The sequence below is a fragment of the Rhineura floridana genome, chromosome 21, assembly GCF_030035675.1.
Source record: "Rhineura floridana isolate rRhiFlo1 chromosome 21, rRhiFlo1.hap2, whole genome shotgun sequence".
In the NCBI taxonomy this organism is placed as follows: Eukaryota; Metazoa; Chordata; class Lepidosauria; order Squamata; family Rhineuridae; genus Rhineura; species Rhineura floridana.
Genome location: NC_084500.1, coordinates 17150188 through 17166163, shown reverse-complemented (window position 1 = coordinate 17166163; position 15976 = coordinate 17150188). Strand labels below are relative to the sequence as shown.

General features: G+C 49.2%; 1 protein-coding gene across 5 annotated transcripts in view; it reads left to right on the top strand.

The window, feature by feature from the left end:
• Positions 1 to 15942, top strand: part of NXN (nucleoredoxin) — a 102355-nt gene extending 86413 nt beyond the window's left edge. For all 5 annotated transcript variants that reach the window (XM_061605277.1, XM_061605276.1, XM_061605278.1 and 2 more), the window contains 2 exons: positions 6248 to 6372; positions 13646 to 15942. In XM_061605277.1, the coding sequence (XP_061461261.1) occupies positions 6248 to 6372; positions 13646 to 13828 (308 nt within the window). In that variant the 3' untranslated portion in view covers positions 13829 to 15942. The remainder of the gene's footprint in view (positions 1 to 6247; positions 6373 to 13645) is intronic.
• Positions 15943 to 15976: the final 34 nt, after the last annotated feature.

Below are 15976 nucleotides of genomic sequence, written 5' to 3'. Positions count from 1 at the left end.
CCCATCATCCCTGATCGCAGGACTGGCAGGCTGGGGCTGATGGGAGTTGTAGTCCAATGACATCCAGAGGGCCACAGGTTCCCTGCCCGTGTGCTAAGCTAAACCTTGGCTTAGCCACCACACTGCTCTAAAAGTCCCAGGGAGGAGCCAAGCGGCGGTGACCTCCACCTCGGGGGTCATCACAATTTGTGCTAATCCGAACTGCCATGCAGACGCGGTCGTCATTTCTGGTTCCAAATCTACGTTTCCAGCATAGAGGAAAACCTTTGCTCCTTTCAACAGTTAAACAACACCCCTTTGCAAACTCTTCACCCCCATCTGCCCACCCTCGTAGATGGTTGTGCGTTAATAGGATGATCTGTGGGCGGGTTGCAATCACACTGTGCTTGATTAGTCTCCTTACAATAGCAGCTACAAACTTTTCATTCACTCACGGCTGTTTCTGTCCCCCGGAGTTCTCTCTCTTGTTCCCCGGCCAGGAACTCAAGCTGTGTCTGAATGCAGCTGCCTGTAACTCCCCTGGAGTGCGGGGCCAATGCGCTCTTTTTACGGCACGTACATCTAAGCCCCACGCGCACTGTGACACTTCAACTGACATGGGAGGGAGCACAGAACCTCCCCCCGTTGCTTAAAATTTGATCTCATGCTTAACCTTTTGCCAAACGCCATTTGTCTGCAAAATGCTTTCTTTTTTATAAAAAAGCTCTGTCGCATGAGCACACACTTTGGACTTTTTCATGCTTAGGGGCCATGGAACTGCGTCTTTCTTGCAATGGGGCTTGTGTAATCTGTGCTCTGCCTTCTTTGTTGTGACGGTGTTCTCCCTTGCAAGGCAGATTTGGTTGACTGCGAGAGGAAGGCAGTCAGGCCCACAGACGTGCGGAGATTTGAACTCGGCACTTCCAGTTTTTTTCTTTTCTAGTTGTAACCGTGTCAAAAAATTGGGGTGAAACGCACCGGCTTTGTCCCATCACGGCTTGTTTTGCCCCGAAAAGTTACCAAAAAAAAAAAAGTGTTTTGCTAGAGGCGAAAATTGGTCCTCAAACAATGAATTGGGTAAGTGCAAAAAAATACAAGACTTGCTATTGCTAAAATGTCATAAAGAAATAATCATGCAAGCTTTAGTACTGCAATAGATAAAATATATTCAAATAAAACGCAGGAATTCTGAAGAAATTGATGCATCCAAATGGATGCCTGATCAACAGTCTTCATGTGACGAACGATCAGTTGTGCCTAAGTTTGTCGCTGTGGGTGGTATTCAGTGCTAGCCCAAAGCAGAGTAGACCCATCAAAGTTAATGGATGTGACTCACTTAGGTTTCATTGCGTTTGCTTTGAGTAGCTGAATGCAACCCATTGATTTTATTGATCGGGCATGCATTTGGATATATCATTTTATTTTTGGGTTGGATCTAACTAAGTTCAACTCAGAGCAGACCCACTGAAAGCAACAAACGTAATGTTAGGCGTGTCTCCTAAGTTCAGTGGGCCTACCCGGAGTAGGAATAGCATTGGATCCAACCCATTGTCTTCAAGCATCGAAAGTCATACCTTTATTTGAATATGTTAGACAACTGGATGAAACATAGCCCAGCAAAGTTACACTTTTGGTCTTTAGATTGTCTCAGGGGGAGGCGATGTTCCAATTCTGCTTCCGGGGGGAGAACGTGATAGCACAAATACAGCTTTGCATCACTAGCGCCAGTTCTAGCATTTAAATCTCCGGCAATCAGAGTTACAGCTTCTGGGTAATCATTCAAAAGCTGACTAATAAACCCCTCCAACTTTTTCCATGTGTTTCTGATCTCTATCTTCCAAATCACGTGAAGTACTAGTTCCCCTCTATTCAGCACTGGTTAGACCTCATCTTGAATACTGCGTCCAGTTCTGGTCTCAGCACTTCACGAAGGATGCAGACAAACTGGAAGGGGTTCAGAGGAGGGCAACAGAGATGATCAGGGGACTGGAAACAAAGCCCTATGAGGAGAGACTGAAAGAACTGGGCATGTTTAGCCTGGAGGAGAGAAGACTGAGGGGAGATAGGATAGCACTCTTCAAGTACATGGAAGGTTGTCACACAGAGGAGGGTCGGGATCTCTTCTCGATCGTCCCAGAGTGCAGGACACGGAATAATGGGCTCAAGTTAGAGGAAGCCAGATTTCGACTGGACATCAGGAAAAACTTCCTAACTGTTAGAGCCATATGACAATGGAACCAATTACTAGAGAGGTTGCGGGCTCTCCGACACTGCAGGCATTGAAGAGGCAGCTGGACAGCTATCTGTCGGGAATGCTTTGATTTGGATTCCTGCATTGAGCAGGGGGTTGGACTTGATGGCCTTGTAGGCCCCTTCCAACTCTACTATTCTATGATTCTATGATTCTACATCTTTATAACATTCTACCAGTAGCAAATCTTTTTTTTTTTTTTGTCCATAACCAATTCATTGTTGGTGCTTTGCTTTGGAAGCGGGGTCCCATCTCCTCCCCCCCCCGACCCCCAACTGTCATCAGCAACGTTGTGTGTGTGTGTGTGTGTGTGTGTTTGAAATAACCATCATCATCCATCGTGTCAGACTGCCATTTTTTGACTGGGGGCTCTGCTTACTCAGCCCCCAGTCCTCTTCTGCAACCTTCCACCCCCCAATAATTCACTATCCACTCCACCCCCTGTGCCTTCCCTCTCTCTATTCAAGCCGTGCCCACCATGACCCTTGTTATTTATTCAGCAGAGCACTGTGCAAGGGTCCTCCAACCCATCAGGAACAATCCCCCGCCGTCTCCTGTAGCTGGGGGAGGGAATAGATGGTTGCGCTCCCTGGGGCGCGCGGGGGAATGATTGATGAGGGCCTATCTTGCTAATGATGGACAACTCTGGAAGAGAGTTGTCTTAGCAGCATAATAACATCCTCCCCTCTTCTGAGATCGCCTGTGGGGCAGACATTCAGCAGACCGGTGCGGGGAGGAATAATCCAGGAAGTGTTTCCAGGGGTCCAGTTAGAGGGCGGATCATGCTGATTCCTTGCATGGCAAAAATGACCCATTACTGTATCTGTGTCCTGTTGGCCCTCGTGTGACAAATGTCAAGCCCTTTGCTAATGAATACCTGTCATTCCTTTGTCTAGCAAAACAAGAATTGTATATTTTTATTTGTTGGGGTTTTTTCTTGGTATCTTGATTCCTTTAAAAAAATTAAATTAAAATTTCTATATACCTATACACATCATTCTGCTTATATTCTATCTATCTATATGGTCAAAGCAAACAATAATTCATTTAATTTATACATCGCATCTCAAAAGAAACTGAGGCTGATTATACAGTTAATCCAGCTCAACATTCTGAAACCTGACTGGCCCTGTCAGTTACACAATTTCATTCTTCCCCCCTCCTGATGCATTCTAGATTAGTGCATATTAAACTACCAAACAATAGCCCCAATGCAAAAAAGTCGACTGAAATGATAGTGTAGTGCGATATAGTCCAAAATTAGCAATGCAATCATTAGACATAATAGTAACTTGTGAATGCTGGTTTAAATTAGTCTGAATGAATGACAGCAGTTAATGTCTTGTGTTCATAAAGTTGTTATAGGTAATGTCCTATTACCAAAAACTCTCAGTCTCTTATTTTATTTTAGATGTCTATGTTTATATCCTGCCCTTCAAAGAAACTTTATGATATTCTTTACGGTAAAGAATAAAAAGACAATCTGGGAAATTCTCAACCTGACGCAGTTGTGGGGAGGTCTATCGATGTGGGGTGGCCAATGTGGTGCCCTCCAGATGTTAATGGACTACCAATCCCATCACCGCTGACCATTGGCCATCTGGCAGGCAGCAATGGGTGCTGTAGTCCATCAGGACCTGGAGAGCATTGTGTTGGCCACCCTTCATAATAGATCTTTCTGTTTTTAAGCTCTGCCCTGCTCCCAGCTGTAGAAATCCTACTCATTACGCCACCCTGTACGCTGCACTACTCGGACTTCTGATACTCCCATCGAGCATGGCCACCCCCTTTTGCAAGAGGACTAGAAACCCTATTTAAAGGAAGCACCACCACCCTGATAAAAAGTGTGAGCCAAGCTAAACATGGCTTGACACTTGAACTGCTGCATTAAATTGGTCACCGAAACTCCACCCCACCCTCTGGCTTCCTAGTTTCCAGCAGGCATCACTTGCACATTTTCCAAGCCTAACTTTGCCTCCATAAGGACTAGACGCTTGATTATTTTTTTAAAAAAAGCAAGCTTAAGATTCTTTGGAATGCTGCATTCCCTCCCTCCAGTGTTTTTGTGGGATCGTGGCAAACATAGGCCCCGGCTTCCTCTGACCCCTCTCCTTAAAACCATCTCTAAAATGTTCCCAGGTTAATTCAGTCTCCTTGTCAACCGTGGGAGACCCTCAGCTGATCCAGCCCAACAGCAGGGCTCTGTTTTACGATCCTCATCTCTCTCCTCTTGACGCTGCCCCCCCTTAAGTTGGTGACACCCTTTAACTAAACAACAGGAGCTTCAGAACAACTTGAAGATGTGTGTGTGTGTGTGGTGTAACATGGAGCCACATCTGTAGCCATTATTAATCGCCTTCACGTCTGTATATATTTGCCACCTTCTTGGGAGGTCAGCCAGAAGGCATAGGAGTTGGAGCGGAGCCAATTAGGTTTGTTGCAGGCAGGGAGGGGGGGAAAAGATTAATCCCATTAATAATCTTTCTGCCTGCACGCAAAGACGGAGGGCGGGTGGAATTGTCTGTCTCCAGATTCCAGTTCTGTTCTTTAAAGAGGAAGGGGAGAGGAACTGCATAGACTTTGCTGAGCCCGTCTTGGGGGCTTTGCAGGCTGATGCCTCCCCTTCTGTATGCAAGCACTCTCCCCAAATCCGTTTAATAAGCAAGCGCCCCCAATCCAAATGTTCTGAATTGAGCCGGCTGTGAGGGTTTGGCCTGCGGAGGGGGAGGGGGCTTTCAGGCACATTCCAGACGACTTCAGACAAAGAGGATGTGACTGCTGTCCTTTATATGGGGGTGGGTGGGTGGGGTGTGTTTCTCTGGGGAAGCCCCCAAAGCAGTGAGCTATTATAGATCTTTTAGGGGCAGGAGCAGAAGACAGTGGCCTTATTCTGGGTTCCAACCTCCTCGTTGCATCACCTTGTTCCAAGACCTTTTTTAAAAATGGTAGCTTTTAGTGACAGTTGTAAATTTGATACCTTCCGTCTCGCAGGCGGCACGCCTCCGGATATCAGTTGTTGGGAATCACAGGTCATAAGAACTGAAGAAGAACCTTGCTGGATCAGGCCAGTAGCCCATCTGGTCCAGCGTCCTGTGCTCACAGTGGCCAGGCAGATGCCCCACTGGGGAAGCCCACAAGCAGGACCGGAGCGCAACGGCAACTCTCCCCTCCTGCGGTTTCCAGCAATTGGGATTCAGAAGCACCCTGCCTCCGACCATGGAGGCAGAGCACAGCCATCGTGGCAAGTAGCCACTGAGAGTCTTCTCCTCCGTGAATTTGTCTAATCTTGTTTGAAAGCCAACCACGTTGGTGGCTGTCGTGGCCTCTTTCCTGTGGGAGCGAGTTCCGTAGTTTAGCTACGTGCTGTGTATGTTCTGGATCTTCCAACGTTCAGCCTCTTTGGATGTCCACAAGTTACCCGCTTCCTCCATGCCATACATGAAAAGGTGAGGAGAGGAGGGCTCCTTACGCTCAGGTCCTGCTTTCAGGCTTCCCAGTTGGGGCATTTGGTTGGGCAGTTGGCCAGTATGAGAACAGGATGAAGATGGGCATTTTGTTTCATCCAAGCAGGGCTCTTTTCACATTGTTTGAAGCAGCTTGAGGAAGTGTGTGTGTGTGTGTGTGTTTTAAAAAAAAACATCAAGACAGGACATAAACGCAGGCCGCAATTCCACGTGAGCACAGAAAGCCCCAGGGGGATGTATCTTTGATGTACCATTCAGCTTCCAATGTGGCTAGACTGGCACAGTTCCACACATACACCCCGGATGTACAGAAGAGAGAGGCGCTTTGAAAGAGTGAGGACTAGAACCTTGAAGCTGGTGCTGGTTGTTTTATTTTTCCCCCAGCGTGGAGCGGACAACCCAGTTGGTGCCCCGAATTGCCTTGCTGCCAAGGTTTCTCCCACCCACCCCCAACATCGGTTGCTGCTGTTGCATGTCTCCCTCATTCCCCCCCCTTTCCATTGGCTTCTGGTTATCACCTGCCCTTTTTCCCCCTGCATCTCTCGCCCTCCAGATTCTGACGACGATGGGGAGTCCGAGGCCGCGAAGCAGTTGATCCAGCCCATTGCCGAGAAGATAATTGCCAAATACAAAGCCAAAGATGAGGAGGCGCCTCTGCTGTTTTTCGTCGCTGGAGAGGTACGGGGGACGGGGCGTGTGTGCGGAGAAGGAACGGGCTCTGCGTGGTGAATGCTTGTGGGCTGCCGGTTCCTCTTGGGAGGGCATCTTACGTTACAGACTTAAGACCGGATTCTTGGGCCATTCCTTGCCCCAGGGCACTCTGGGAACTGTAGTATTGAGGAAGGGGCGAGGGTTTTGTCCAATTTTGTGGGGAAAAAACCTATCCCCAGTGCCGTTTTCAGTGATACAGTTTACACATAAGTAGCCCTACAGGGTAGTCTTTCTAGGACCTTGTCACAAATGGTCAGCCGTACAGCGCCCCCAAATTTTAACCAGTTACCACTTACCATTTTCCTTCTGGAAACAGAAAACCACCTAAAATGTCCCCGAAATCCATTGGGGTGTATTGACTACCCCAGCCAATGTTAGCGGATTGGGATAATAAAATCGCCCCATCGTTTTTTCACAGGGACAGGTCAACAAAGAGCAACATTCTGCCTCTGAATTGGCGGTTTCTGGCTCTGGGGGTTCAAGTGTTGTCAAGCGCCCTTCTTCTGACACCACAGACACTAATGTTAGCCGGGGTCAAGCTCTCAGCCCACCACATGTTGAAAATCTCATTGGGGTTGAAAATGTATCCCAAAAAACCGTTAGTGTGGTTTTTCCCCTCGAGATTGGATGAAGGTTTTAAGAGAACTCCGCTGCATCCTCACCAGACTGCAAGGCCCAGAATTCTTGAGAACCTTTTTCAGCCAAGGGCCGCATTCTTTCGTTGACAACCTTCTGAGGGCCGGATGCTAGGGTTCAGCAGGGCCACAGGCGAAAATGGGTGGAGCAATGGATGTTGACTCTTAAATTTGTAGAGGAGGTTACATGTCGGCCACAGAAAAGTCAGAGGTTTCTACAAACACGACCTTCCTTCCGGGCAAAAAAAGACACATTGTCACAGTTAAGCTTTGGCAAAGAGTGGAGCAAGGCTAAGAACGGGAGGGGGTGTGGCCTAGGAGAGGCCCAAGGGCCAGATAGAAAGGTCCAGAGGGCCACATTCAGCCCCAGACCTGTCTCTGCCTTTGGGAACACCTGGACTGCTATAAAATAGATACCAATTTGTAATGTAGATGCAGTCTTGTGGGTGGGTGGGTGCGGAGAAATGCTGCTTGAATAATCCAGTGGCTAAGAACGCAAGCCGAGAAAGTTGCTGGTTCGAATCGCACATTGGCCGTGAACTCACTAGGTCGGCTTGCAAGAACCCTGTAAGGTAGAATCGTACTATTATCCCTGTTTTGCAGCTGGGCTTTCCCACTCCCAAAAAGGCATCTGATTGACTAAGGGTGATATCACACCAACAGCAGACGATAAAATCAAGGACATATTTAGACTGCTTCCCTCGGATTACGGGGTGCGTGTTTTGGGGGTCATATGGTTCGATATTATGGAACAAATAGAAATCTTGCACGTCAGATGAGAAGCTTAGACTTGAGCCTTTCTCCCTGACATACTAGTTTTCTGCATGCAGGGAATTCGATTGTTATGGCTTGAATCAGTGCTGGTTTTACTCAGAGTAGACTCGTGGAAATTAGGCCTGACTTAGGTTCATTACTTTCAGTGGATCTACACTGAGTAGGACTTAATTGGCGCCAACCCTTTGTGTAGAGTAGCATTTGACCATGTGACACCCAAAAAAAACCCCCATGGCATCTAGTCTGATGTGATTCAGTCCAGAAACAGGATTTGAGAATTTCACCTGCTATTGGGGTGCACGCAAGGCTTTAGACAAGTTATCAACTATCTGCAGTAGACCTCCGCCCGCCCGCCAATCTGCAAAATAATACTGTACTCTCCCTACTTGCAGGGCTGTTTGTAAGATTTAAATAAGCTGAGGTTGGCAAACGACTCTGCGCCTTTTAAAAAAATGTACTTTATAAATGTTAAAACATTTTGAGAAGTGCGTGGCCCACACGCCTCTGATCCAGACGCATGGTCAGGATGAGGGCTTTGGAAATGACACAGGTCCTGTCTGATGAGATTTCCCTTGGAAACCTGACTCAGCTGATGGGCCCTTTGCTTACATTCAGAGACATAATAGCTTACTGGAGCTTCTGCGTTGAGAAGCAGTCTACCCCTGATGATCAGTTGCTGGGGAGATACGTCAAGGGAGGGCGGTTGCTTCTGTGCCCCACTTCTTGTGAGATTCTGATTGGTCAATGTTGGAATAAATGGGCCTTTGACCTGATCTAGCAATGTGATTCTTATGGGGTCTGACACCTGGATGAGACACAGCTCAGCGCTTGAGCTCGTGTGTGTGTGCGTGCAGCCATCGGCCTCGCTTTGTCCACTCCCCAAACAAACAAACATACATGCTTACAGTGTTCCCGTCCTGCCAAAGACCACCCCTAGTTTTCCAGATTTTTGTTGCTCCTCTCTCCATCCTCCCCCACCCCAAACAGAGATTTCTGCCACCCCCCCCCACTCCTTCCCCCACCCCCACGGGATTTCTGAATACGCTCCTTGTTGTAAAAATGAATTCTAAAACAAAGGTCCTCTGCACCCTTCTACCCTCGGCCCCACATTCCTCCCTCCCAGATAGCCTCGGGAAATTCTCTTTCTCTCCCCCCAATTCTCTCGCTTCTCTCTCTCTCCCCGCCCAAAGCCCCTTGGTGGCCCAGCCCGCATTGACAAACGCACACACACAGCCCTTCATTCATTTGCGACGCCATCTGCTTGCCGGCTCGCTGACAGCCGCCTGAATGACCCATTCATCACCCACTCCCTACCTCCTGGACGCCCCTGACGTTGCACACTTACCCTGCAAGGAAAGGGGGCTGTGGTAGCATGCACGTGGGAGGGCGGTGGGGGACGAAAGGAGGGCGGCACCCACAATGGCCCCCGCATTGATTTACGGGCACTGCAGGTATTGTGGCTGGCTTTTTTTGAAAGCCCCCTCTCTTTTCAAAACAAATAATAAGCAAGCAAGCAAGCAAAATTGAACAATTACAATTAAATAAAAATAGGCATAGAGAAAGCCTTGGGCAGCCCGCACCTGTTGGGCACGGATAGAGGAGGTTGGCGGGACCTGCCCTTGCCAGTTGCACTTGGATCCCAAAGGCTCTCAGAATGCCCTCTTGCCTCTGGGGAGTCGACATTGCTAACCTGTGGGGTTTTGTGGGGGGCAAGGAAGGTACTTTGTGGAATACTGAACAGTTGTCAAGTCCTTTGAAGCTCTTTGATTTAGTGGAAGTTTGGAGAGCATGGGGAATGCAGATTTTGGAGAACTCTGATCCTGCCCCAGACATCTGGCGACACTGCAGCTCGCACACACACACACACCCTCGTTCGGAAAAGCCCCTCTGTGGCGTGACTTACATCTTCCACCACAATGCTCCATTTGCCCCTCCTTGCCGCTCCATTGGGTCGGCTGTGGCTGGTCGGAGGATTCGTTCAGAGACGGAACGAACAATAGGGGGCAGGCGTGGTGTCAGAGCGTCCCCTGATGCTCTTGGCAGTCCCTGCATTTTTTTTTAATCCGTCGTTGCGTCTGTGGAGTCCAGAGGTTGATGGGGTTTGGGGCGTTGAGGGATCTGCGTCAACCATTTTGTAGTGCGGGAGAGGCGGGCCGAGATGAACAGAGATAGCATCGCACCGCGGCAGATAGCGGAGCGAAAACCGTGATTGGAAGGAAGAGAGGGCCAATCGGGAGAGGATAAGTTTGGCTTAATAAATAATATTTGGATATATAGATAGATAGCAGTGGAGTAGTTAGAGGATTCGCTGTGTAGTGGTGTTTAGGGCAGCGATGGAGACCAAGTGGCCATACACTGGTTAGGGATGATGGGAGTTGGAGTCCAGCAACATCTGGAGGGGCCACAGATTCCCCAGCCCTACTTTAGAAGAGGATCAAGGTGATCTGGGTTCAAATTCCCCATCAGCTGTGAAATGACCTTGGGCCAGCCACTCTCCCTCAGTCTAACCCACCTTACAGGGGTGTTGTGAGATAAAAAAGAAGACCTGCGTGCTGCCATGTCCTTGGAGGAAAGGTGGGATAAAGACGTCTTCAATAAATACAGCACTTCAGAGCGTTTAAGCCCTTCACGGGCCTAAGTAATCCTCCACAACATCCCCACAAGGTAGGCCAGTGCTGCTATCACCATGTTGCAGGTAGGGCTGAGGTAGAAAAAGAGAGAGACTGTGTGTGTGCCTGGGAAAAGAACACTAAGCCTCGCCTGGGACTCTGTGAGGAGCCTTCACCCCCACAGGCTCCAGTAGCCATGCCAAGACCAAAACACACAAAACTGTATTCAGCCACGCGCTAAATAAACGGCACCCAAACAAATAATTATTTTGTTATTCTCGTATTTATTTGTTGAATTCACATCCCAGCCTTCCTCTCCAAGGAGCCCAGGGCAGCACACACATCAACAACATTTTAACAACAACAAAAGCACTCTAAAAACAATTGCAGATAAAAAACATTCTTCCATCCAGTGATCTCCAGGTTGCTAGGAACAGTCTTCTTTAGCCATCAAATGTCTGCGTACGCAGGAATGTATTTGGATTCCTCCTGGAGCTCAGTGATAAAGGAGAGAGACGCACCTCATCAGGGCACGCATTTCACGAATGGGAGCCACCACTGAAAATCCCCTGTCATGGGTCAACACCAGCCAGGCAGCCAACCACTAATTTGCATCCATCTGCTTCTTTTTTGCATGTTTATTTTCCCCCTCCTCACTTACCAGGCAGGCTTAGCTGATCGGCCCAGGATACTGATGTTCAGGCCACCTGATTTCTGGGGGGGTGCTTGGGCATACTCCTTTGTGTGTGTGTAGGGGGTGCCTTCTTGTATTTCCCGCCCCCTTCCAGGCCTGTTTTTTTTTCCCCCAGCCATGAGGACTAGAGACTTGGCCTGATTTTTAAAATATAAGCGGCGCTTCTTAGGCTGCCAGAGAGGAAACCGTTGCACAGCGTGACCACCAACCAGCTTCCGTCATTCTCATTTGCAGGCTGCTTTGCTGTAAATACAACACTCAATGCGGTTAACATAACAAAAATATAAATCAGCAATATGTTCTTCTCCATAGCATTTCCCTGTAAAAGACCATTCAAAACAGTTTTGCAATAGATACCTAATTAAACACACACACACGGTCTCAGTCCCAAAAGATCAGAAACAGTTGCACTGGCCTAATTTGCAAACTCGGCTGTTGAGCGCCGGCAGCCATGCAAACCAAACCTGGGCCAGTGAGAAACTCATGGGGCGGTGCCATCCCGCTTGGGGAAATCCTTGAGTTTTTGCAGAATTGCAAACGAAACATCTCGTTGCATTACGAGGGGGCGGGGGTTCTGCTTCCCACCCCAAGGCCCTTGCCGTGGGAAAGCAAAAAGGAGGGGAGGGCTTAACCTTTGACCTGGCTTTCACCCTCTTTGAGCAGAGAGGGGGAGGTGTTGGGTGCTCTGCCATAGGACACCCCTGCAATCCCGCCAGGTTTCATTGTGGCTTGACTGACAGGCGGGGCTGGGGGGGGGGGCGGCTGTGGAGCCGCTGGCGGAGACAAAAGGCAACCTTTTTTCCCCGTTGCCCGCTCTGGTTACAGCGGGCCGTAAGCACCCAAGACTTTCCTGCCTCGTTGGCCATAATATTTATTTTATGCCTTGTCGTCAGTTCCCAGACATGCTTTGCACAGTTTCATAAGCGAGCGAGAAAGAGAGCGCCGCACCCACAATGGGCTTACAGTTGGAGCTGGTTTGAGGGATAAGGCTCTCCATGGCTGCTAGCCACGATGGCCCTGTTCTGCCTGCACTGCCGGAGTCTGGAGGCCTCTGAGCACCAGTTGCAGGGATCCACGAGCGGGCACAGTGGCTGTTGCGCTCAAGCCCTGCTGGTTCTTGCCCTGGTTGGTCACTGCGAGGACCCTAGACTTGTCCCTTTGGCCTGGTCCAACAAGCCGGGCTCTTCTGATACTTTCTTATCTCTTTTATCCATCCTGAATCCTGCAACATTCGGCATCGTCGGATGGCCCCATTCGGTTCTTGTAGTACGAAATAGAGAAACGCTTCACTACCTGCTTGTTCTACGCCGTGCGTGATTTTATGCACCTCTTACCGTGCAACCCCGCCCATTTCACTCACCCTTTTTTCTACGTTGAAAAATGGAAATGGACTGCCTTCAAGTCGATCCCGACTTATGGCTACCCTATGAATAGGGTGTTCATGGTAAGCGGTATTCAGAGGGGGTTTCCCGTTGCCTCCCTCTGAGGCTAGTCCTCCCCAGCTGGCTAGGGCCTGCTCAGCTTGCCACAGCTGCACAAGCCAGCCCCTTCCTTGTCCACAACTGCCAGCTGGGGGGCAGCTGGGCTCCTTGGGACTATACAGCTTACCCACGGCTGCACAGGTGGCAGGCACGTAACCCCTGAGCCACTCACTGTGGGGGTGATCTTTAGCTGGCCCTTGACACCCAAGAGACACGAGCGGGGATTTGAACTCGCAGCCTCTGGACTCCCAGCCAGGCTCTCCTCCCCACTGTGTGTTGCCAACTTTTCTCACAAGGGAATTGCTTCTGAAGGCCAAGGAGTCTACCGTCTGGCTGAAGCTAAGTAGGCCTAAGTCTGATCAGTGCCTGGATGGGAACCGCACGTTCTTCCGTGACAGAAGTACAGCTGGATATAAGTGAAAGACAATAAAGTACATAATTTTTTTTCTTGCTCCTTTCTGCACCTCTTCTGGCTTCTTTTTAAAAGAAACGGGCTGCAGCTCAGTGGGAGAGCATTTGCCGTGCATGCAGAAGGTCCCAGGTTCAGCCCCTGGCATCCCTCGTGTGAAGCCCTGGAGAGCTGTTGCCGGTCAGTGTAGGCAATACTGAGCGAGATGGACTAATCTTCTGGCTTGATATAAGGCAGGTCCCTGTGCTCCTGTTTAAATCCGTCCTTTATTCAGAACCAAGAGGACTGGGACCTTGCATAACTTTTAGGGGAACAAAGGAAAGCTGCCTTAAACTGAGTTAGACCGCTTGGCCATCTAGCATTGTCTGCACTGACTGGCAGCAGCTCTCCAGGGTTTCAGACAGAGGTCTCTCCCAGCCCAACCTGGAGATGCCGCCGGGGATTGAACCTGGGCCTGCTGCATGACAGGCAGATGCCCTGCCACTGAGTTACGGCCTTTTCCATCTTTGCAGGTTCAGCTCCCCACATCTCCAGGAAGGACTTAGAACATCTCCTGCCTGAAAGCCTGGAGAGGTGCTGCCGGTCAGTGTTTGTTAAATCTAACATGGCTTTTTCTCTCTCTCTGGCTTCTCTTGCAGGATGACATGACTGACTCCCTTCGGGATTACACCAACCTCCCCGAAGCGGCCCCACTTCTCACCATTCTGGACATGTCCGCCCGCGCCAAGTACGTCATGGACGTGGAAGAAATCACGCCCGACATCGTGGAGGCTTTTGTGAATGACTTTCTAGCAGACAAGCTTAAACCCGAACCCATCTGAAAAGAAGCGGAGGTAGGGTGACAGGGGAGGGGGCTTCTTTTCTGCCCCCACCCCACCCCACCTCGCTTGGACCTTATTTAAAAATTGCAGGATTTTTTTTTCCAGCTCTGTGCACAACGTTAACTCTGACATTCTTGTAGTGCCTTGTTTTTAAAACACACCAGTTTCTCCTCTCGACTCCTCCTCCTATCCAAACTCTTTGAAAGGTGCTGTTTTTCAGCTGGGAGATGCTGGCGAGGGTAGGCTTGGCTTGTACATTTTTGGGGGGGAAGGTGTGGGGAGGTGGGAATTGATAGATTTCCCAAGAACCCAAGTGTGGGGAGGTAGGAAGTGATAGATTTCCCAAGAGCCTAACAAACCCCTGTGGCTACCTGTGGGTAGCAGCTAAAAAATGGGCTCGTTTCCTAATTTCAGGCTTGGGGCGGTGTGCGTTGGGTCTTTAGGGCTGATCTCTGCTGTTCACCCACGTGACCTGTTCCAACAAAGCAATAACCAAATCCTTTATCCCTGCCCAATTTTTTTTTTTGCATCTTGCCAAGATGACCCCCACCCCACCACATCCAGCATAGACTTTTCTGCATGTGGGATGAGACAATCAACCTATCAAAACTGCTTTGCCTTTTGTGGCTGCTTAGAAGAAAAAAAACTAAAATCTTGCAGAGTTGAAGTGGGTTTACCTCTCTCATAGCTGCCTCCCAAGTTATGTTCCTTCGGGAGGGGGCAGCAAGAGTGGATCTTTAGGGCGCTCTAGCAAAGTCTAGGTATCTGGGGAAACAAGTTTCCTAGGTCAAGGTCACCTCCAGCCGGCTCTGCTGAAATGGACCTGGCTCAGGATACAAACTCCTGTCCACGCTCGCCTGCACTACCAATCTAATATCCGTTGTCTCTCCCCTGCATCTTTCTATGACTTGGATTTTAAGCCAGGCTTCTGCACCTTATTCCCTCTTTGCAATTTGAACACTGCAACGATTGCACCCTGGAACCTGCAGTTGCTGAGGCGCCTAATGGCCTATATGCCAAGGACTTGGGAGCCCCTGGGAAAATGAGATTTCCTCAGGCTCCCTGGTGTCTGCAACACTGCCATTACCGTGTTCAAAGCGCGTGAGGAGTGAAGGTCTCCTAGGCCTCTGAGATCTTACTTGTGCTTCTACTGACCCATATAAATAAAGAGGGGGGGTTGCAGGGCCTGTTACATGGGGACTGAAAGACGCTTTCATCCTGCTATGCTTTCTCTTCGGAAGTGTGGGGGGTCCAAACTTTTGAACCACATTTTTTTTGGGGGGGGGGGGAAATAAGCCATCCTGATTTTGTTTAAAATTTTATTTTCCGGAATGACCTAGGGTTGTTCACCCACCGTTTAAAAGTTGCCTTGCAATCACATGTGGGGTTTCTTTTTGGGGGGGGGGTGTTGGTAGTTGCCTGCCACACGGTTGTAGCCAGAATTAGCACCATTTTGCAGCCGCTGAGAAATCCCGGTCAGCTGGAGTAACAACTTCGCCTGGCTCAGTTCATTTGGCCTTCTCTTCGGACATTTGCCCCAAGCACTCAAAAGCGTGGTTGAGGACAGGGACACGCTCACAGGCGCCATCGCTCACAGCCATCACGCGGGCACAGACACAGATCTTCCTCATGTTGCGCTTTGAAGATGACTGTTTGCTTGAATGTGAGCAGCGCATTCTGCACAATCAGGTATCCAGATAAAGCAAGGTCCCCGGTCGCACAGAGGAGGTCTGCAGCTGCTGTCGCGACTTGCAGGCCGTAAGTAAGTAGGGAACTTTTCCTGTAGCTCTGAATGGTCGAATTCTTTCCGTTCCCGGCCTTGTAACCAACCAACCATCTCTTGTCACAGTAACTTTACAATAAAACCTGGGGTTATTTTAGATAATTTTTCTACCCCTACCTCCTCCTTTTGTTTTAAATACATCCCTGATGCAGATCTACCCTTGGACAGTGTTGTTTTCAGACTTTTTGGCAAAATGGGGTGGGTGGGATGAACAGACATCCCTTGAAGAGAGCGCTTTTCTTTGTCTGGCAAAGTGGATGTTGTTAAAAACAAAAAACCCTTGTACATGGTGACTGGAACTTTGTAATAAAAGCCATTCTAGTAACGTTAACTTGCCCGGAGTGTGGTTTGCGGGATATGAGAGT